The sequence below is a fragment of the Nothoprocta perdicaria genome, unplaced genomic scaffold, assembly GCF_003342845.1.
Source record: "Nothoprocta perdicaria isolate Ctin4 unplaced genomic scaffold, notPer1 scaffold_54, whole genome shotgun sequence".
Classification (NCBI taxonomy): Eukaryota; Metazoa; Chordata; class Aves; order Tinamiformes; family Tinamidae; genus Nothoprocta; species Nothoprocta perdicaria.
In genome coordinates, this window is record NW_020455799.1 from 317,570 (window position 1) to 337,292 (window position 19,723).

General features: G+C 38.1%; 1 protein-coding gene across 1 annotated transcript in view; it reads left to right on the forward strand.

Moving 5' to 3' along the window:
• RAB3GAP2 (RAB3 GTPase activating non-catalytic protein subunit 2) overlaps window positions 1-19,639 on the forward strand; it is a 38,389-nt gene extending 18,750 nt beyond the window's left edge. Inside the window, exons 13-35 of the mRNA XM_026048411.1 lie at window positions 376-515; window positions 1,358-1,574; window positions 1,883-2,026; window positions 2,282-2,364; window positions 2,902-2,966; window positions 3,329-3,419; window positions 4,321-4,448; window positions 5,183-5,405; window positions 7,056-7,153; window positions 7,979-8,084; window positions 8,703-8,863; window positions 10,192-10,408; window positions 10,634-10,807; window positions 10,953-11,059; window positions 11,603-11,669; window positions 12,366-12,436; window positions 13,700-13,735; window positions 14,343-14,417; window positions 14,636-14,854; window positions 16,216-16,305; window positions 16,390-16,608; window positions 17,255-17,413; window positions 17,981-19,639. Coding sequence (XP_025904196.1) covers window positions 376-515; window positions 1,358-1,574; window positions 1,883-2,026; window positions 2,282-2,364; window positions 2,902-2,966; window positions 3,329-3,419; window positions 4,321-4,448; window positions 5,183-5,405; window positions 7,056-7,153; window positions 7,979-8,084; window positions 8,703-8,863; window positions 10,192-10,408; window positions 10,634-10,807; window positions 10,953-11,059; window positions 11,603-11,669; window positions 12,366-12,436; window positions 13,700-13,735; window positions 14,343-14,417; window positions 14,636-14,854; window positions 16,216-16,305; window positions 16,390-16,608; window positions 17,255-17,413; window positions 17,981-18,127 — 3,037 coding nt within the window. The 3' untranslated portion in view covers window positions 18,128-19,639. The remainder of the gene's footprint in view (window positions 1-375; window positions 516-1,357; window positions 1,575-1,882; window positions 2,027-2,281; window positions 2,365-2,901; window positions 2,967-3,328; window positions 3,420-4,320; window positions 4,449-5,182; window positions 5,406-7,055; window positions 7,154-7,978; window positions 8,085-8,702; window positions 8,864-10,191; window positions 10,409-10,633; window positions 10,808-10,952; window positions 11,060-11,602; window positions 11,670-12,365; window positions 12,437-13,699; window positions 13,736-14,342; window positions 14,418-14,635; window positions 14,855-16,215; window positions 16,306-16,389; window positions 16,609-17,254; window positions 17,414-17,980) is intronic.
• Window positions 19,640-19,723: the final 84 nt, after the last annotated feature.

Consider the following 19,723-nt stretch of genomic DNA (forward strand, 5'->3'; position numbering starts at 1 on the left):
TTTCAGGAAAACTGATGAAAAACTAAACTCAGCGCTGACGATTCTTTCTGGATTTTCTAAAGTATTCTTAAGCTTTTTTGGCAATAAAGGAAGATTTACCAAGGATCTCAGAGCAGTGTTAATTTTATAAGGTGATTGATTATGCTAGTTTCTGAAATTTTTGCAAATTTCATGTTTTAACAGCCCTTAGTTTTAAGTACAACTGTAACAGAATCTACAAGATCTCCTAGCAGACAACACAAAAACTCTACCCATACTCTTATTTTTTCTGTACTTTTGACACTTTAAAAAAACCTTCGTCCATATAAAATAATGTTTACTCTTTCTGAAGTGTTATCTTAAATATTTAGTGGTTTAGTTTTGTGTTTGTTTTAGGTTTGGACTTCCAGATTCCCGTCGTCATGGTGAGAGAATATGTCTTTCTCCATGTAACACTTTGGCAGCAGTAACAGATGACTTTGGAAGGGTTATTTTACTGGATGTTACAAGAGGACTTGCAGTTCGCATGTGGAAAGGTAGGATAGTGTACATCAGTGTAGCAAATAATGTGTCTCAGAATCCTGGGCTTTTGTGTTCAGGCTTGATTTAGAGTCCCAGGAGTTTTTCTGGAATTATGGAATATTTTACAACATTGTGTTATTACAAACTGAATTAAAGATAGATAAAGGGCATTGTGTGCCAATTCTGAAAGTACTGATGCAGAAGACTATGGAAAGAGAGAATTTTGGTCTGTATTATACAGATTTGGTCTGTATTATACAGATTATTCTGTGCTTTCTCCCACTTTTTCCTTTGTTAGTAACAGTTTAATATTATCTAGGATTTTCCATTATGCTTCCAAACTTTATTTGATGGCAAATTGCACGTGCACAGCTTGCTAGTTATATCCCAGTTAGAGCCTTATGAGTGAGGCTGCTGATCTGTGAAAGACCTTTTTAGAGCAAAACTATCTACTGAAAGCATTTTGAGAACTGACTCTTTTCTCTTGAGTTGTGGACCCCGTACAGCCTCCTCAGTGTTGTAAACTTGATCATAACTCCCACTCTGAGAGGCTTGTGTACAATGCCCGGTAGTACAGACCTGCTGTGTTTTCTTTTCTGTGGCTTCTTTGGGAATAGCTGATTCCTCCCCAGAGCTCTGCAGGAGGCTGCATTTGGCTCTGGGAAATCCTCTCGTGGGCCGCGCTAGGAGAGCGCAGCACAGAGCCCTGTTACAGAGGCGACAGGCCGCTGGTGCAGAGTTTGCTACAGGGTTGAAAACAGCTTGCTGCAGGGATAATATTTAAGTAAGCTGATGCCTATGCATTCTAATCCTTTATTAATTTCTGTAAGTTAATGAACTGCCTTCTCTGATAAAGGATACCGCGATGCAGAAATTGGTTGGATACAATCTGTAGAGGACCTTAATGAGAGAGAAACTGAGAAGATGGATTTTTCTCCTTTCGGACATGCGCAGGGTCCGAGCAGGGTGGCTCAGTTCCTTGTGATCTATGCACCAAGGAGAGGAATCCTGGAAGTGTGGAGCACTCAGCAAGGGCCTCGGGTTGGGGCCTTCAATGTGGGGAAGTGCTGTAGGTAAGAAATGCTTTGCATGTAGATATATTAGCTAAACTATTGGGGAGAAGTGATACAGGGATGTTCCTGGCTGGGAGGCTGTCTTTGCATTGCCAACAGTGTTTCTACTGAATGCATCTTGTTATTGTGTTACAGAAGGGAATTTTGTCCTGCTTTGTGGCTCYAAGTCTTTCCTGAAAAACATAACCTCCTGGTAGCTTTTAACCCTTTAGCTTTACAAAACAAAAAGCCTTTTTTCTTTTTGTGAAGAAGGAAAGTTGCTAATTTAATTCTTTGATAGAAAAGCTATGTTCTTATGTTGGTTTCAGATTGTTGTATCCAGGTTATAAAATAATGGGTTTAAACAATGTGACCAGTCAGGGATGGCAGCCTCAGACCTACCAGATATGTCTTCTTGATCCAGTCTCTGGAAGTGTGAAAACCATCCATGTACCTTTTCATTTAGCACTAAGGTAAGGTGTTTCTGCCTCTGTATACACAATTTAGTTTCATTATTGGTTTTGGAAATAATTTTTTATTTCTAGGGAACAATTCTAATATTCCTCAAGCTGAGTAATGTATTACTCTGTTAATAGTCTCTGATTTGTATGCACTAGCTTGAATTTTGTCATTGTTACCTTAAAGTAGTATAAATAAGAAACCTGTATTTTTCTGAAGCATTAGTCTCAGTTTCTTTCACATATATAAGTAAAATTATTTTCTTTTAGTGATAAAAAGAGTGAGCGAGCAAAAGATATGCACCTAGTGAAGAAATTAAATGCATTACTCAAGGCTAAAACTTCAGATCCAGGTAAGTTCTCTTATGTAATTTCTTAATATTGTTATCGAGTGGTTCTTGTAAGTGTATGATTCAAGGTGTGATAGCCGTGTGTACAGACAGCTGTGTGAATCAGGGTCTTTTTAAATGGCTTATATATTTTAGAAGCAACCAGATTAAGCCTGTCCCTTAAAAGGATCCAGTATAAGCTTTGTCTGCCGTTTAAGTCTTACTTGCACTCTGCTCTGCTTACTTGAAGCTTATTTGAGAGCTTACTTGAAGCATGATGGTCTGCTTGCAAGCCCTGTTGTGGGAGAGTTCAGTTCAACATTTTGCTGTAGATGTCTTTATTTTATAATATATTTTTCTTACAAAATTCAAGTCTGAGAAAAAGTTGCTGCTCAGTTGCTACTTTAGTTGGTTTTAAATTTGTTATGGCAACTCTTTGTAATAGTGTCAGTCAGCTCTATAGCATGAACCATGTATGTTTTAACTGTGATGCAGATTGCCTTGCTTTTTACAGTCCGACTAGAATATAGGAATTAAAGGCACCATTGTCTTTGTTTGCAGACTTGGTTGAAGCTGAGGCAAAGGAATTAATCCTGGATATTAAATACCCTGCTACGAAGAGACAGGTAAATGTTCAGAAATCAGTGCTTGAGTCCTGGGGAAGAAGTTATTGCATTATCAGACTGGAGTGCTAAACCGTTATAAATCTTACCAAAATACTTTTTTTCTGTGCTTATTTGAAATATTTAATTATTTTACTTTTTTTTTAAACATACTGTGAAGAGTTAATGTTGATTTGTGAATTCCTTAAGGTATTATCTGTGATAAAATGGAAATAGCATAAACAGAACAGAGCTTGCTGTAGGATCAAGTTATATGACAAGGATACAGTTGAAAATCATTCTGAAAGTTCTGCTGTTGTGGGCTTACTGTTTTTCACAGTAAAATTAACCAAATGTTTGATTTTTGTTGAATGTTTGCTTAACAGGCTCTGGAAAGTATATTGACAAGTGAACGTGTGTCACTATCATCCCTCACAAGCATCACTCAGACATTAATGGATGATTTAAAAAAACAGGGTAGGTGGATGTTTATTTTGCAAATATAGATAATTGTTTGCACTCTGTCTGCAACAAGTCTGGAAGAAAAACTAGCGCTATGAGGCTCTTGTGGAACTATTCTATTCCATGAGGAGACTGTTTAGTTTTGTTGTTAAGTATCATAAAAGGTTGCCTTCACATGTCTCTCTTTTTTCCACAGAGATATCAAATAGCTTGCTAATAAATGGGTTTTACAATACTTGTCATGTGCCTAGCATCTTGTAATTAGATATTTAAAAGAAAAACAAACAATATCCCACTCCCTCCAAAAAGGAGGCAATTAGGAATAGACTGTAGCACTTGCTGCCATAGTTTTATGAAAGTTCTTGATACACTATTTGCCAATGACGATGCCTGTGTTGCTTGCCCTGCCTAAGGGAGAAGGTGACAGCACTGCTCTTCTAGCTTCAAAGTCTGGAARAGACATCTCTCCTCTCCAGACGTCAATGTGTTTTCATGCATTTTCTTGAAATGGGTAGAGGAGAGTGAGGGTTTCATGGGTGTAGTTTTCCACCTAATTTTGGCGTCTTTGCCCCCCGCCCCCTTCTGATGAAACAATTTCTTTCATTTGGCAGTCTGTGGTTTGGCCTGTTAGCAGGAAAAAGCAGTGTATCTGTCTTTGTTCTGAGTCATGTTACCAAACCTTTTCTGTTTAAAAATAAAGAGAATGTGATAACATTCTTTTTACATCTGGTAAAAATAATTCTTATTTTATTTTGCCATGATTTTAAATATAACCACTACAGACGATAGTACATGAAAAAATTACATTGAGGTACTCGTGGCCTCCAATTCCAATAAGGATCTTACTGCAACTGTGAAGTATCTCACTGCTCACAGCCACTTCCTGAAATTAAAACACTGTTTTATTTCTCTTCAGAGCTGGAGTGTGTGGATGAAGCACWACTACAGTTCTGTGCAAGCAAACTGAAATTGTTGCACCTTTATAAACTAGTTAGCAAACTAAATTCCCAGAAAATACAGGAAGACACTCCACCTACAGATAATGTGAGTAAMTTCAAAATTTGGCTCCATCAGAAATGAGTGGTTTAAGTATTAAAAACCAGTATTCCGTGCCTCTTATGAAGTTACTTAAGCAAGTTAGTAAGGTTTTCTTGTGGGCTGACACTTGTTATGAAGCTATAGATTTGTAGCKCCTACTTGACTTTTCTTTATAGTTGCTATACAAATGCTTAAAAACTAATCAACCTAAAATCCTTCAGCAGTCAAAGAATATTGTGACAGAAGTGTAAATTGAGCCAGTAGCTTCTGATTTCAGTTAGTTATACAGGGGCTGCAGTCCCTAAATGCTTTGTTCAGCGTTTGGGGAATATTTTGGGACTAGCAGTAATCACGAACTGATATTTGCTTTTGTCTAAATTTTTAAGTAAAGTTAGTGGTCTGTATTATAATATGGCTTGCTTTTGAYATAATTTTTATAATGCTTATAAACTTGAAGCATATGGAATGGTGTTGTATGGGCTTGTTTGCTTGTTCAAACAGTGATCAAGATCTGAGCATGGGGAATGAGTCTCCATTTTGAGCTGTGTGAATAACTGAATTAGGGAATATTCAATTATTTTGACCCTTTTAAGACTAATTTTTGTGTTCAAAATGTTTAATTCTTTTGAGTTTCAATTTTCACTAATTTCTGAAAGAAAAAGAAAACTTTTTGCATTAGCCTTCTGTGATAGANGATTTTCTTTTTTTTTTTTCTTTTTTTTTTTCTTCTTTCTTTTAAGGACTTGGCTAAGCTGCTTCGGCTGGACCAGGAGGATTTTCTTAGGCTTCAGATGTTGCTGGAGAACTATAAGCAAGGAAACACTGAAACCACTGAAACTGCCGTTCAATTTGCTGATGAGAAAGATTGTGTACTGCCTGTGAAAACATTCTTAGAGTATCTGGAGTATGAAAATGACACAATTAATGTGAAAAATATGGAAGATAGAGAGTATGTGGCTTTAGGTAAGAACTACTGAGCTGTTTGTGAGGTTACCTTAAAGATTGGGCATATTCTCAAAAACAAAGCAAGCAAGAAGATATTTTAGGGAGACTTCCAAGCTGTACCTTGCCAGAGTAGTGTGTGAAGTGGTAGATTTGCTGCTACGTTGAGTTGTGGGACAAGTCTTCCCACGTAGGTAACAGTAACTACCTCTGCAGGTAGTTTTACTCTAAAACTGTTAGCATTCTTCATTTACTGATTAACTGATCACTAGTAACTGGTAACTAGGTTCTCTACTGAATGGCTCCGTCCCCCTCTTTTCTTCCTTCCTGGTGACACTTCAGTAGTTGTTAGTGGTAGGACTGGAGCTTGGACCCCCTTAGAGATGGGGCCAGGCCGGCCAGAGGCAGCCTGGGGAAGAGAGCAGAGGAGCAGCAGGTGAGGAAATACTCCACAAATGAGGGATGGTTGCAGGAGTTTTCTGACAATGCTGAACTGAAGTTTTGATAGCCGTGAGCCTTTGGGGGTGCCTGTGTGTGTCTGGGATCAGGTTACTTTAGTTAGCAAATCTGTTCCTGACTTGAGGGGCTCTTGGGAGAAAGGTAATTGGAACGGGCTAAGGTAAATCCATTCAAAAAGTAATCTGTTTCCAAAGCAGGCAGTTCTGTAGGTGGTAATWTTCACTTAATAGCTTCTTGCTTGTTTTGTTCTTAAATCTCAAACCTGGAARGGAATTGGGACTGAAAAGTTAAAGAGCTTGACTTTCATCTATATGAAGATCAAAGGGGTTTTTTTGAAGTTTAAGTTTAAGTCTACTCAAGTAAATTTGCATTTTTTTTTCTTACCATGAAATTATTCTTGGGTCTAAGAATTGGGATAGAAGTGCTGCTCTTCCCACACTCTTGGACTAGAATTATGAGTAACAATGAGATTGTTCATGAGGGTATTCAGCTTTACGCAGGTAGCCTGAAAGTAATTGAAACATTAAGTGTCATGCTGAGGAGTTTATATGGAAAATCATGATCTTCAAGAAATTGATTTCCTTCGCCCTCARAGAGGCATTTTGTACTTTTTATAGCACTGGTAAGGTGCTGGTAAGGTATAAATTTTTGTAACTCTTAGTGTGCAGTGCAAGATGCAACATGCTGCCATGTATTTAGGTATTACTTGGTGGATCAGCTTGTTTGATGCTTCAAACCATTGTAAGGATTGAACTAAATGTATAATCAAAGCAATACAATAATCTTTATTCTGTTGTAAGTTCATTTTCCACTTACTTTCTATAGCATTTGGAGCACTAGTGTCCATTGTGGCAAGGGTTGCATGTTGGTGGGACAGCATTGTTGTATAGGAGCAATTAAATGTGCATTCTATTGTATGGGAGCAATCAAAACTTGTATAATCAGTAATCTCTTCAACCAGAGATGCTCTGTTTGCTGTTACTTTCCAAAATACAATGTTTTCCTCTTGCTTGTGGCTAGAAAGTGGAAGGCTGCATCTGTATGAACCCTCCCCAGCGAGGATAAAGTGTCATGGTATCTTAGATGTAACTCAGTCTTTTGGGTTACAGTCATTGTGACCAAATCAGTAAGGTGGACTTCGGTATAAGTAAGTGAGGAGACAGGCTATGACTTTTGAGGTTGCTCATAACTTTAACTTGTGTTTTGCTCCAGGCAGCTTTTTCTTCTGGAAATGTTTGCATGGAGAGAGTTCCACCGAAGAAATGTGTCACACGCTGGAGGCAGCAGGTTTTAGCCCTCAAACCTTGTTGGTAAGATGCTTATTAAGTGCTTCTAAACTTTCTGACTTAGTATTTTAAAGGCAAACCCCTGATAGGAAGATTTCTGAATATTGATCTTTGGATTAATGCTGTGTTCAGACTACCTTTCATGTTTTTATGATCCCACATTCAAGTTTTTGGATGCTCATATTTATATTTCCCACATATATATATATATTTCTTTTCTTTTTCATATATATATATGAATATATATATATATATATATATATATGAAAAAGAAAATAGTAGTAAGAAATATCTGTGGGCATGCTAATGGGAATGTCTAAAGCATGCTTTTGGAACTACAAACACTCTGTTGTAAATCTCTCCTCAATACTTGTCCAGAGGAAACAAAATTATATAGTAAAGTTAAGTTCAGATAAACTGCATCAATAACTTGAGCAGTTCTAGTGGCATAGGAATTGGTACCAAGACACTTCTATTTTTATTTTTTATTATTTTATTTTTTATTTTTTTTTTTACAGTTCCTTATTGTAAGCAAGTAATGAAGTAAATTTGTCAGAAGCTCTCCAGTAGTGTTTTGACCATTATCTACCTCTAATTTTGGTCCTTTGATACTTTTCTGCCACCTAATGACTGCAACACTTATTTCAGTATTATTTGGCTGTGTTAAGATTTTCAGCTGAAACACTGATTAAAGTACCAATTTTTATGAAGTTGAGAGTGATGACTTATGCCATTTTCAATCTATTTAGATCTTTCTCCTATAACAAGATGTTATGGATAAAACAATTCAGCTCCATGACACTTGCTTGAAAAAATTATGTTAATTACGTATTTTTTTTCTCTCTCCAGTCACTCCTCCTCAATCTTTGGCTTTCCAAGGAAAAGGATATTCTAGATAAACCAGAGTCCATCAGCTGTCTTCACACTATGCTGTCACTTCTGAGCAAAATGAAAGGTGAAACGTGCGTTTGCAACATTAATTCAGTCACGTTTAAATTGTTAAACGTTTAGACATTTACTCTGACCAGACTGACTAAGAAAAAGCTCTATCTAGGTTACCTGATTACTATGAGGTAGTTCTTTTTCCTTAACAATTTATCTGAGAACGCTAAATATTGAACGTTAATACATCTTAGAAGAGAGAAAGGAGAAATCCATCAGAAATCCGTCAGGTCGGTTTAACACCGGTTGAGTCACAGCTACTCTGGCAGCGTGTGTTTACGCACATACAGTGTCTGGAAATAGCAGAAGATGAGTTGTTYGTGTTGTGAGGTGTCACTTTGACATTCCTTAGATGCAGCAAGTGTGCAGCAGGTTTTACTACCTGGTGATTCGGATATATTGCCTGCTTCGTACAAGTGAAACTTTTGAGTCCAAGTGCTTTACATTCGGCTCTTCCATTTTGAATTGTGATCTATAAATTGTAGGGTAAACATCTAGGAAAACAAAATACAGTTGGAGTAGAGTGATTACAAGTTGCTGCTTACCGTAGACTGAATTAATGTTGCTTTCTGCTTTGCTATTTAACATCCAACGCCGTGAGCTGAGTGTCCCACTTTTCCTGTCCGTGCAGTTGCTGTAGATGAGCCGTGGGACGCTCGCTCGGCTTCCCCCTGGTGGCAGCAGCTGCGGGCGGCTTGCGTTCAGTCGGGGAGCCACGCGGCCGCGCTGCTCGCTGCCCACGCTGGACACGCCGTCGCCGCGGGCATCGTGGCCAGCGCCGCGGACAGGCAGGTCGGTAGCCGCGGGCAGCGCTGCGGGGGTCCCGCTGGGGCAACAGCCTCAGCGCTCGTTTGCTGTCGCTCCGGCACTGGCACAGTCATGCCATGCTGCAGGCATAAACACCCCCYGAGTTTCACAAATATCATGCAGAGGTAAATGAATGATGTATTAGAATGGTATATTTAAGTATTTGAAGTGAACTKTATGGTGAGTTTTCTTTTTTTTTGATAGCAATCACTTTCCTGTAAGCAAAGCCTTAGCAGCTTCCAAATTTGTCTAAAAAGTTCAATGAGCTTTGGATAACAAACTTGYACTGCGTTTGCACTTCTTATTTCTTAATAGACAGGTGATTTCTCTTAACCCTTACTTTGTTACGGCTTATTTTAAGGCTCCTTTTTTTTTATATTAAATGCTTCATCGCAAATTTGGGATTAATCCTATGAAACTGCACGCCACATTGTGGTATAAAACAGTAAAAAATATTCCTTACTGCAATAGYACTAGGCCCATGTATTTTCTTCTGTTAATTGGTCTTAAGGTATTAGATGTAATTTAGGGAGAGTACAGGCTTGTGAATATTATAACTAGGTTGTGAGGACGTGGTGTTAGTATTTTTCTGTATTCATCTTAACTATTACAATTCTGTATGTTAAAATCTTTAATGGGTACTCAAATGGGCATGTTGGTATAKTGTACCATGCTATGCTTCACCCATACACATTTGTCACATTTTCTTATCTGTTTGCTCTTACAATCAAGCGGCAGCCACAACTTCTTTTCCATAAAGCCATCTCTCTTACCCTGTTTTTCACTGTCSTTTGCCGAACCCTGCACTGCTAATGGTCAAACCTCTGAAATTTGTTTTCCTGGTGCAAAAACTTACAAAAGCAGACCAGTTCTCCTGGGTTTCCTGTAGTCCAAGAACCTGGCGAAACATTGCTTGCAAATATGGCAAGCATCAAAATAATTGAAATAGAGAAATTAAAATAGAACTGGATTAACTCTATATGTAAGGAGTGAAAATGGTGTGTCTAATGGAGTAATTGGAAGAATTACTTTGTTTTTTTGAAAGGATTGTAGCCTATTCTTCAACTAAATATCAATTAAGGAGTGAGACTAAGTTGGGTCCTTTTATTTCCTTATGCTTTCATTTGAGAAATCCCTGTGTCTTACAAGCAGTATATGATACTTACTTTTGCATAATCGTTAATATCTTAAGTTACTCTTCTAAATTGCAGTAGCTCTTAGGATATATCTTTCAACTTTAATATTAAAGGTTTTTAAGCAGAACTGTGCCACTTGAGGTGACCAGACCTAAAACAGCTTGCATGTTCTGTTAGTTTTCCCAAATAATTGTAGGTTCAGATACGGACTCATGGGAAGCGCTTTCTCTTGACACTGAATATTGGAAACTTTTGCTGAAACAGTTAGAGGATTGTCTGATACTTCAAACACTGCTGCAGAGCAAAGTGAGCAAGAGGACAAAGAGAATTTCATCTCTTCAGATGGAGCCTTTGGGCAGGCTTTCTGTAAAGAAATTGCTTGAAGGTGGAAAAGGTACTTTTTTACTTCTCTTAGCTTTTCTGAGCTTGTTAATTATAAAAAATTCCTACTGTAAGAATTATAAAGGTTTAGCAAGCCAGTTAGAAAATTTTCTTATCAACTGAGCTGTATAATTAATGGATCAGTTAACAGTCATGAATATCTGTTCACTTGTCCTTTTGCTTCTGAACTATAATTCTTCTGGGATACACAAACTGCATATACATTTTTATGTCTTAGGGGGCTTYGCTGACATTGTAGCCAAGTGGGTTTTTAAGCAAGGCTTCAGCCCTGTTGTTCTGAATTTGGCAAAACACAAAGAAGATGCYGACAACACTGTGGAGTCGGTGGACACGCACAGTAACATCTTGCTTGAGGAACCAGAAGCAGTTGCAGACTTGGCACCAATCTTAGGTAAAAAAATAATRWTTTTTTTTTCTAATTCAAAATATCTTCACAGGTGTTTTGATAAAACAGTTCAGAAGTACCAGAAATGATAGTGGGGAAAACATCTGTGCTGTAACTAAAGGGTCTTGTTTCTCTTTGGTTCTTCCCCTAGAGCTGCTACAACTGGCGTATGAGCAGTTTCCTTGCAGTCTTGAACTGGATGTACTCCATGCACATTGCTGTTGGGAATACGTAGTGCAATGGAATAAGGACCCAGAGGTAAACCAGTTTCATCCTGAGGAGAGTAAGGATTAAGAAATCTCACTAGAAGCAACTTTAAAATTTTAATTCATAAAAATTTCCATTAGAAAGATACTGACCGTAAAGCATAATAGTATTCCTGTGGTAAGTGGCAAGCACAAATATAATTGAGAAAATGGAGAAGTACTAAGGTTGTGTGAGACCTTCATATAATTTAAAGACAGAGGAGAGATTTCTTCAGCTTCTCTCAAGATTTTTTTTTCAAGCCCAGAACTGTCACTTAAAATTACTTATGTTGAGTTTGTTCTGCTGCTTTCCTCAGCATTAGAAAATGTTACCTTAAGTTCTTATGCATCAGAATTTTTACAGTGATCTTAGAATTTAGGTATGTTGTGTGTGCATGTATGTTTTTGACAAATAGTAGAGAAAATTAGTGTCAAAATAGATTTCTCACAAGTTCGATAACTATATTTAAAAAAAAAAGTGTATCCTTTAAGAATCAACAGTTTACATTTAAAACAAGCTTTGAATAATAACTCTTTTTTATTTGTTTTACATAAGGAAGCATGTTTTCTCATTAGGTCAATAGATCACCTTAGAYGCATCGTTAATGCCCACGTTCAACATGGTAAGTACGAAGCGCGCATGCAAGATGAGCTCAAACTGTAAAACAATTCACTGTCGTTAGGATTAAATGCGTACAGTTCACTGGGAGTGGTGACTATCTTGTGTGGAAGGGCTTTCTGCTAACGTTCAAACTCTTGGTTTTCCATCACAGTTATGGAAATAAGTTGGGTAGTTAAAGCTAACGTAYGTGTAGCTTAAAACAGAAGAAGATTAGAACTGAAGATTAGAAAAAGAATTAGTCAAAGCAGTGGCGGGCAGTCCTTGTAGACAATTACATATCATATTTCTCTTAATATTCTACATGTTAGAGTATGTGATGAGAATTGGCCTTTTTGTAGGCTATTTTTATATGAAAATATACTGCACACTATAGCAAAAGCAACGGTTTTAAACCTTTGTGCTTACCATCAAAGTTACAGTGTCCCTACAGTGTTTAACTTGGTTTGTATAGTAATTTTAATGAATTATTTCCTGCATTTCTGATTGTGTTTGGGCTCCAACRTAATCTATTCTTGAGAAATATGAAATATGATGTTCAGATCAACAAGGATAACTTGCATTACCTTCTTGTTTCTCTCAACATCTAATTTTAATTCCCTGCCACTAAAGGAATTTTAGCCATTTTGCTCCCAGCTTCTGTTACATAAGATGTTTTGTTCTGATTTGCTTGGAGTTTACCAGTATTTGGTCGTTCTAGGCATTGCTCTGATGATGTGGAATACGTTCATAGTAAAAAGACTTTCTTCTGCTACTTATCTAATGGACAAGGTGAGTGCCATATCATGACAGTGATTTCTAGGCAGGCTTCCATTAACTGTTTTATTAATTTTCAAATACTATATCTGGTTTTAGAATGGCTAACCATCTGGAGCTTTAAGCGGCAGGAGMGAGTGGCTGATGTAATGAAGGCTCTTAAGCAGTGCAGATCACAAAAATGCACTCATTGGTACAGGAAAAATACTTGCAAAACCTAAATCCTAATCCTAAATCTCCTTTTTAATAATAAAATCCTTTTATTTTAAGGAGTATAAAAGAATGAAGAAAAAGTATTTTGTGTTTCACCTCAACCTAACAATAATAACTATTAAAAGTTAACAGTATGTGTTATTTCTGAAAGATAYGGTTCAGAGTCTTCAGGACTTGTGTTTTGTAACAGAATCACAACTGATCCTTCACCAGTGCTGCTCTAATACTGTTGCCAAATAGCGTGTCTGTTGGCCCTTACTTAGTTCCAGAAGTGACAATGGAAAGTTGTCCTACGCAGACTGTGAAACCGTCTCCTGGATCACCCRATGTGTCAAGTTTAACTAGTCCTGTGATTCAGAACTGTGGCATCTGCCCTCAGCTGCTGTTTAGACTTTGCCATGGTGCTGTAAACATTGGTGTGATTTCCTTCTGCTGTGGAAGAGGTGGCTTCCCAGGATGCAGATTTTTTGTCATCGTTTGCGGAACGTGATATATATATATTTTTTTTTAACTTGTGGAAGTTGGATCTAAGCAACACCTCAGTAACTTTATGCTAACCAAGAAATGATTGAGGTGTCTCTAAAAAGAGATTCGACCAGAAAGCATGAATACGTAATATTTCTTATCCTAGTGATCATTCTAGAGCATTCATTTTTTTTCCTTCCTCCTGCTCACTAATGTTTCCTTTAATCTCATGCTTGATAGAGTCTCATATTATAAAAATCACTGATAGTTTTGTTTTTTAGTTGCCTTCTGGCTTTGAGGACTTTTGGGCATCATTTTTACATTTAGACATTAAGAAGGGTGAACAACACTGTACTGGCAGCAGTGATACTCATTTCTGTGTTGTATGATCTGTATGGAAATCATCCTGTTTTCAAAGGAAGGCTCTGAAAGGTAATGATACCTTTCAGATAAGGTTACCCTTACATACTAGTAATGAACTGGGTTTTTTTTTTTTTGTTGTTGTTGTTTTTAGGAAAATACTAAGTAAAAAAGTGAGTGCAGTATGTCTTTATGATTAAAATAATTCARTTGTGCTGATTATCATTATTCTATCAACAGGTTGGAAAAGCTCCCAAGGATAGATTATGCAGAAGGGCAAGTAATACTGTTTTGTCTAAATGGGGAAAAATAAAACTACTTATTTTCAGGACTAGTTTGTTTTTGAAAGTAATAATGTGTTACAAAAATCAGAAAAAAAAATCAAAATGAAGCCCTAAAAATGTTACGAATGTTATGAATGTTATGAATTTTAGAAAATATTCATCTGACAAAACAAATTGCAAAGGTATAGCAATCCTAATAGAAGTTAGACTTTTTTATTTCATTTTTGTAAAGCTTAATTGATATRTTCAGAAAATGAAATTTACTAGATATGATTACTTGAGGAATTCAGTCTTATTTATGAATAGTCTTGTAAATGGGTAGTTATTTTAAGTTAAAATCTTATAAGATATTAGACTTATTTATTTCCAAGTCTTTGCCCTTAGCTAAGCTATTTTAAATTAAAATCTTATACTAGATAAATTTGCTTCTGTTTTTTTCTACATCTTTGTCCTTAGCTGAACATTTGTTTAGGTTTAAATAATAGTAAATAAGCTGAGCTTAACACTGTATTCTATGTAAACAATTGTCTTCTCAAATAGAGTTAAAAAAGGCTGTTTTCAATTCTAACTACAAAAATTCAAGTCATGCTTTGTTACAGGATGTAGGTATGGGCGACACTGCGATGACATCTTTTCTTGGCTGCTGTTCGGAGCTTCTACAGACGTTACTAGAGGTAAGAGTTTATATTTTTCCAGTAGAACATAGGGAACTTAAGAATTAAAAACGGTTTTGAAATGCTGCGGTTGAATTGGTCATCACACTGTTCCCCTCATGCAGAGAAGCTCTCCCAGCAACCCCCCGGTTCGGTTGTTAACGGGCTCGCTGGCTGTTAGCTCGGGTCGTGCGGCGCCTCCCGCCTCAGGCGCGGCCGCGGTTGTGTCGCCCGCGCAGGCCGACGTGGGCAGCGACGAGATGGCGGCCCCCGCGCTGGCCACCGAGGACGCCTGGCTCTCCGTCCAGGGACCCGTGTCCATCGTGGAACTCGCCCTCGAGCAGAAGCGCATCCACTACCCGCTGGCGGAGCATCAGTTCGTGTTATGCACTGTCCTCTACGTAGTCATGAGGTTTTCTCTGAAGAGCGTGAAGCCCCTCTCGCTTTTTGATAGTAAGGTATGGCCTCTGAAACCTACGTGCACACATCTAATAATCGTTCCCGTTGCCTATGAAATGTCTGCTTCTGCCCTTAGAACAATTCCTGCATAGTTCTTAGTCACTTAGACCGCTGCAGCGTTGAGCTGCTGAGTTGTCACCAGGTGGAGACCCAACCGTGGTCCTTGTGTCTTACGAATAAAAGATTGCAGTGTCCTCAGGTTCATAAAAATGAGCTTCTGACTGACCAGCTGACCTGAAAGTACTGCATGATGAGACTGCAGGATGCAGTTCTGGAAGCCACGTTTCTGCAGTTGCTTGGACAGGAACCAGATCAGAGAAAACATAAATATTTGAATACGGAAATGTTAGGGGTGTTGCTGTTGTATCCATTACTGCTGAGGCTAATTCAGAGCCTCTCAAGGAGAAYGAACAGCTTGTCATGTAAATGCATATATTAAACCAATCTATTAAAGAAAGAAAGAGAACTCAGGATGGCCAAAATACAGTATATTTCCCATCAGTGTCTGACCCTGGTATAAAGAAGTTTTCCTTGTCACTCTATAAAATGTGACAAAACAAAACTTCACAAAACAAAAAACTAAATAAAAAATTTAGAAACAAAGTGCTTTTGAGACCTATACATTTCCACACTCTCCCCGTATCTGTAACACAGTTCTGTATTATTCCATGAGGAGCGTGCCATTCCTTTAGGTATTTCTCTATTGGCTGTTCTCTCAATCTGGAGGCAAACCCCCAAATTAGGATGATTTTTGTCTTCTAAAATAAATATTCCCCGTTTCTGATGCAGTACAGAGCAGGGCTGCCAGGGATACTTGGCCCTGCGTGGGCTGAAACAAGGGCTGTGGGTGCCATGAATAGACAGGGCAGCACTATCTGTTTCTGAGTACAGCCGGCTTGATGGCTGGCAAAAGGGGTCACTGTCATTCAGGTTTTACCTGAAATTTGATTAGTGAGTAGTTCTGGGTCCTGTAAAATTGAGCAGTCAACTGTATTTTAGTAGATAACAGTTAAAAATTATTTTTGTGCCAGGGAGTATCCATTTCTAACTAAATGCCACATTTGGCATTTTGGTCTGGCATGATAAGCTAGAGACARGAAAATACATGCAAATTGAAGCAGCAGCTGGTAGGATATCAAAYACCCAATTTGGTAGGCAGGGGTTTTTATATCAAAGCAAGTTCTTAAAATGTTATGACTGTATGAAAAAACATGTTCCTTTTGTTCCTTAGCTTTAACTWCACTGTATCTATTTCCATCTCCAAAATAAATAGAAGATGCAATATAATTTAAATGGAAGGATGCTCTGGCTTTTCAATTTTGGAAGTTGATTATTTCTCTTCTCCTTATCTCTATTTTAGGGCAAGAATGCCTTTTTCAAAGACCTTACTTCAATTCAGCTCTTACCCAGTGGGGATATGGATCCAAATGTTTTATCCATACGGCAACAGGTAGGTGCAAGTTTTCTCCTGGAAGTTCTAGAGCTTCTAAAACTTCTAATAGAACTGAAGTAACTTGCAATTTTTCCTTCCAAGTTCTTGGCGAAAGTTGTGAGTGCAGTGGTCCAAGCCCTGTGTTCATCACAGAAGGCCAAAGGAGCCTCAGAAGATGAATTGTTTCCTTTTGAAAAGGAGAAGGATTGGCCAGCTTTGGTTGTGCATCTGGCTCAGCGTCTTCAAATCTGTGAGGATACAGTTCGAAGGCTTTATGTCTGTGAGCTGTATAATTATGGAATGGATCATCTTGGTGAAGAGGTAATAACACCTTGTAGTATTTTTTAATTGATACAGGATTATGTCTGAATATTAAGATTACTCTTTTACCTGCTCATAAGAACATCAACATAGTCCTAGTGTGAGCTGTTACCAACAGAGTAAATGTACTCATATGAGATGAGCACTGATATTTAGGAGAAAGCAGKTGCTGTTCTTTAGGGATGTTCGATGTTGACAGACTTCATAGGTGAGAAATAAAACTGCTTGTAAAAATGTTCCCTAAATTTCTTAGGCATAGTTAAAAATGTGCATGACCATTTGTCATCTGTCTTTTGATCACARTTTCAAGAAAGGCTTATCAGTCCTAAGGCAGAAAATCCTTTTCTTTCTTGAGGAGAAAAGCAAACAATTTAAGAAATTATCCTGAAGCTTGGAATACCCTGTTGAACTTCAAAATACATCTCTCTGCCTTTGTGTTCTCTGCTGCTCTTGTGAAGCTTTTAGTAACATGTCTTATCACAGTAGCAGATAACCCAAAAAACAGTCCCCAAAGCAGTTTTCCTGTTAGTGTCTGAAGGTTGAATGAAGGGGCTGGAGGGGGGGATGTCTCAAAAGATGCTTCTCRGTAAGTGAGTTTGAGTGATGCTCAAATAGTATCTAACCTCTTGTATTTTCCTGTTTTCAGGCCTTTCTTCAGGTGACTGACAAGGAAGTACTTGCATCTCAGCTCCTTATACTGACTGGACAGAGACTGGCCTTTATTTTACTTCACATGCAGACAAAGGAGGGTATGGAGCTCCTTGCTAGGCTTCCTCCAATGCTATGTACTTGGCTTAAAGCCATGGTAAGTCAAGCCTGATTTAGGAAGATGTTTCCTTCCACAGAGGCTGTTCACCAGCTGAAACAAAAATTAATTTTCACATTTCAAAATAAAGTCTTTTGGAGAGTGCAGCTTCACTGTATGTTTTTGCTGATTCARACTGTAATGCTACTGCCTTCAGGTAAATTTGAGAGAAACTTGTCTTTACCCATAGCATGATACTGTAATATGAAGATTGAGAGCTGAGTGTGTTGGATGGAGAAGTGCCCTTGTGTCTTTGTGAAATACTTTCTTCTGATGTCAGGGTAGATTTGTTCTTGCTTTGAACAGACTATTGACAGTCTGTTCTTGTGGCAGTACTCAGAAATCAGTGCTTTGTGCTTATCCAAATTAAAGGTGTGATGTTTCACTTAATATTCTGCAAGTTGATTTAGTAGCGTGAGAAGTGGCAGAAACATCAGCAGTATGATTCTGCTTCTGAGTCAAAGCATCAGTTTAATGCTCAAGTATGGGCTTTCCTCATGAAAGTGCAGCAGGAATGACCTGCAGGACATCATTTGTGACTCCAGTGCTCTGTTTCTTCTTTTATAGGATCCCCAGGACCTTCAAAATCCAGACGTGCCAATTGCAACAACAGCTAAACTGGTTAACAAAGTAATAGAGCACTTACCAGAGAACCACGGGCAGTACAGCCTTGCCTTGAACCTGATAGAGGCTGTGGAAGCAATCTCATCGTGACCACGCCAGTCTGCCACACCGTGGTGTTCTGCTTGACTTGACATGATAAGGCCAGACTTTATAGAAGAAAACTTTGTAGAACAACCAAAAGAACAACCCTCCCCATCCTGGACTTTCAGAAGATAATTTTAAAAATGGAATTTATTTTAAATTCTACACTAGCACAAAGATGGTTAGTTTCTAGCTTACTYGTCAGTATCTGAAATGCTTTGTTATTTATTTCTCACTTGAGCGCTTCTTGAGGTAGCTGCTTGGGATAGATTTGACAGCAGTTTTAGTCTAGTTACAAAACTACATTTTGTGAAATTCTGTATTTCATACTAGTGGTAACTGCTGCAGTTTGTGTCCCATGTATGATCAGTTCATCAAAGCAAGCTGTAGAATTACACCTGAGAAACTGCAGCAACTGAAGTTATCTTATACAGCCAGTACTGCTTTTTTTGAGCTAGAACTGGTGTTGGGCTTGCATCTTTCAACTGCATTATATGTGAGAATGATGGTGGCACTAGAGATAGGACCGAATGTGCTGGGGCCTGAGGCAAGGGGGAAACCTCCCTCTCCTCCAGACTTAAGTGTGGACTCATCTTTTAATCCTAATCCCTGGGCACTGCTTCCCAGGGGTATTGGCCTCAGCTAAAACTGGATTTACATCCTTTTACTGCCCTTAAGTATTAACCTCTTTTGAGTTTCAGCGGGTCAAGGAAGGTCTTACTGTACAGTTGTCCTCCACATGTGATCACTGTCGAAGACATAGTACGCTGTAAGTCTCTGCACATGTTAACTGGTAGTCAAGAGCTGCTTAAATAGTTGACCCAACTTTACTGAATACCTTAGCCTTAAAAAGAAAAAAAAATGCTTATATTTACAATAACTACAGGGAATTATATAGTGAATATCTTCACTATCGGAGTGGTATATTAAAAAGACATTTATCTTGCATCAGTTAATACTGTTTATTTTCTACTTAAATGAGTATTTCCTGGAAAAAGCCAGGACAGAATATTGGTGTGAACTGTATTTATTTTTTTTCTTTAAAAGTCAGTTGAAATTACTAGCTCAGTCCTATAACTTGCTTTTCTTGCATTATATGTAAGAAATTTCCACAAAATTCTGCATTTATTTTTTTAAACACAGAATTTGGTCTTACCTTTCTGAAGTATGTGCTGCTGTCATCCAAGGACTGCCCTTCCCGAAAAGGGCGTCTGGAGGGAGCTTGTGCTACACAACCTCCTTCACCTGTTCCATGTCCACAGTTCTTAACTGCTGCACTTCAGTGTAGCTGACTAAGGCTCTTTGACAAGTTTTGGTGCTAAATGTGTGACTTCCTTCAGCCGTATGAGATTGGTTATAACCAAAGATCAGTGAGACTTTTAGTAAGAACAACAGGCCATCCACTATCTACACTTCCAYTAACTTCAGTTATAAAACTACAGAATTAAAACTGTTCCAGGAAAGAAAACGGGAAGATTATACCGAGACTGTACCACCTTGCCTGACAGCACTTCAAACTTCTGCACAAATAAGAGCAAGTAATCATGAAAATTAAGGAAAAACACAAAGMCATTATGTAGTTGCATTACATTCCTGTATTGTGGT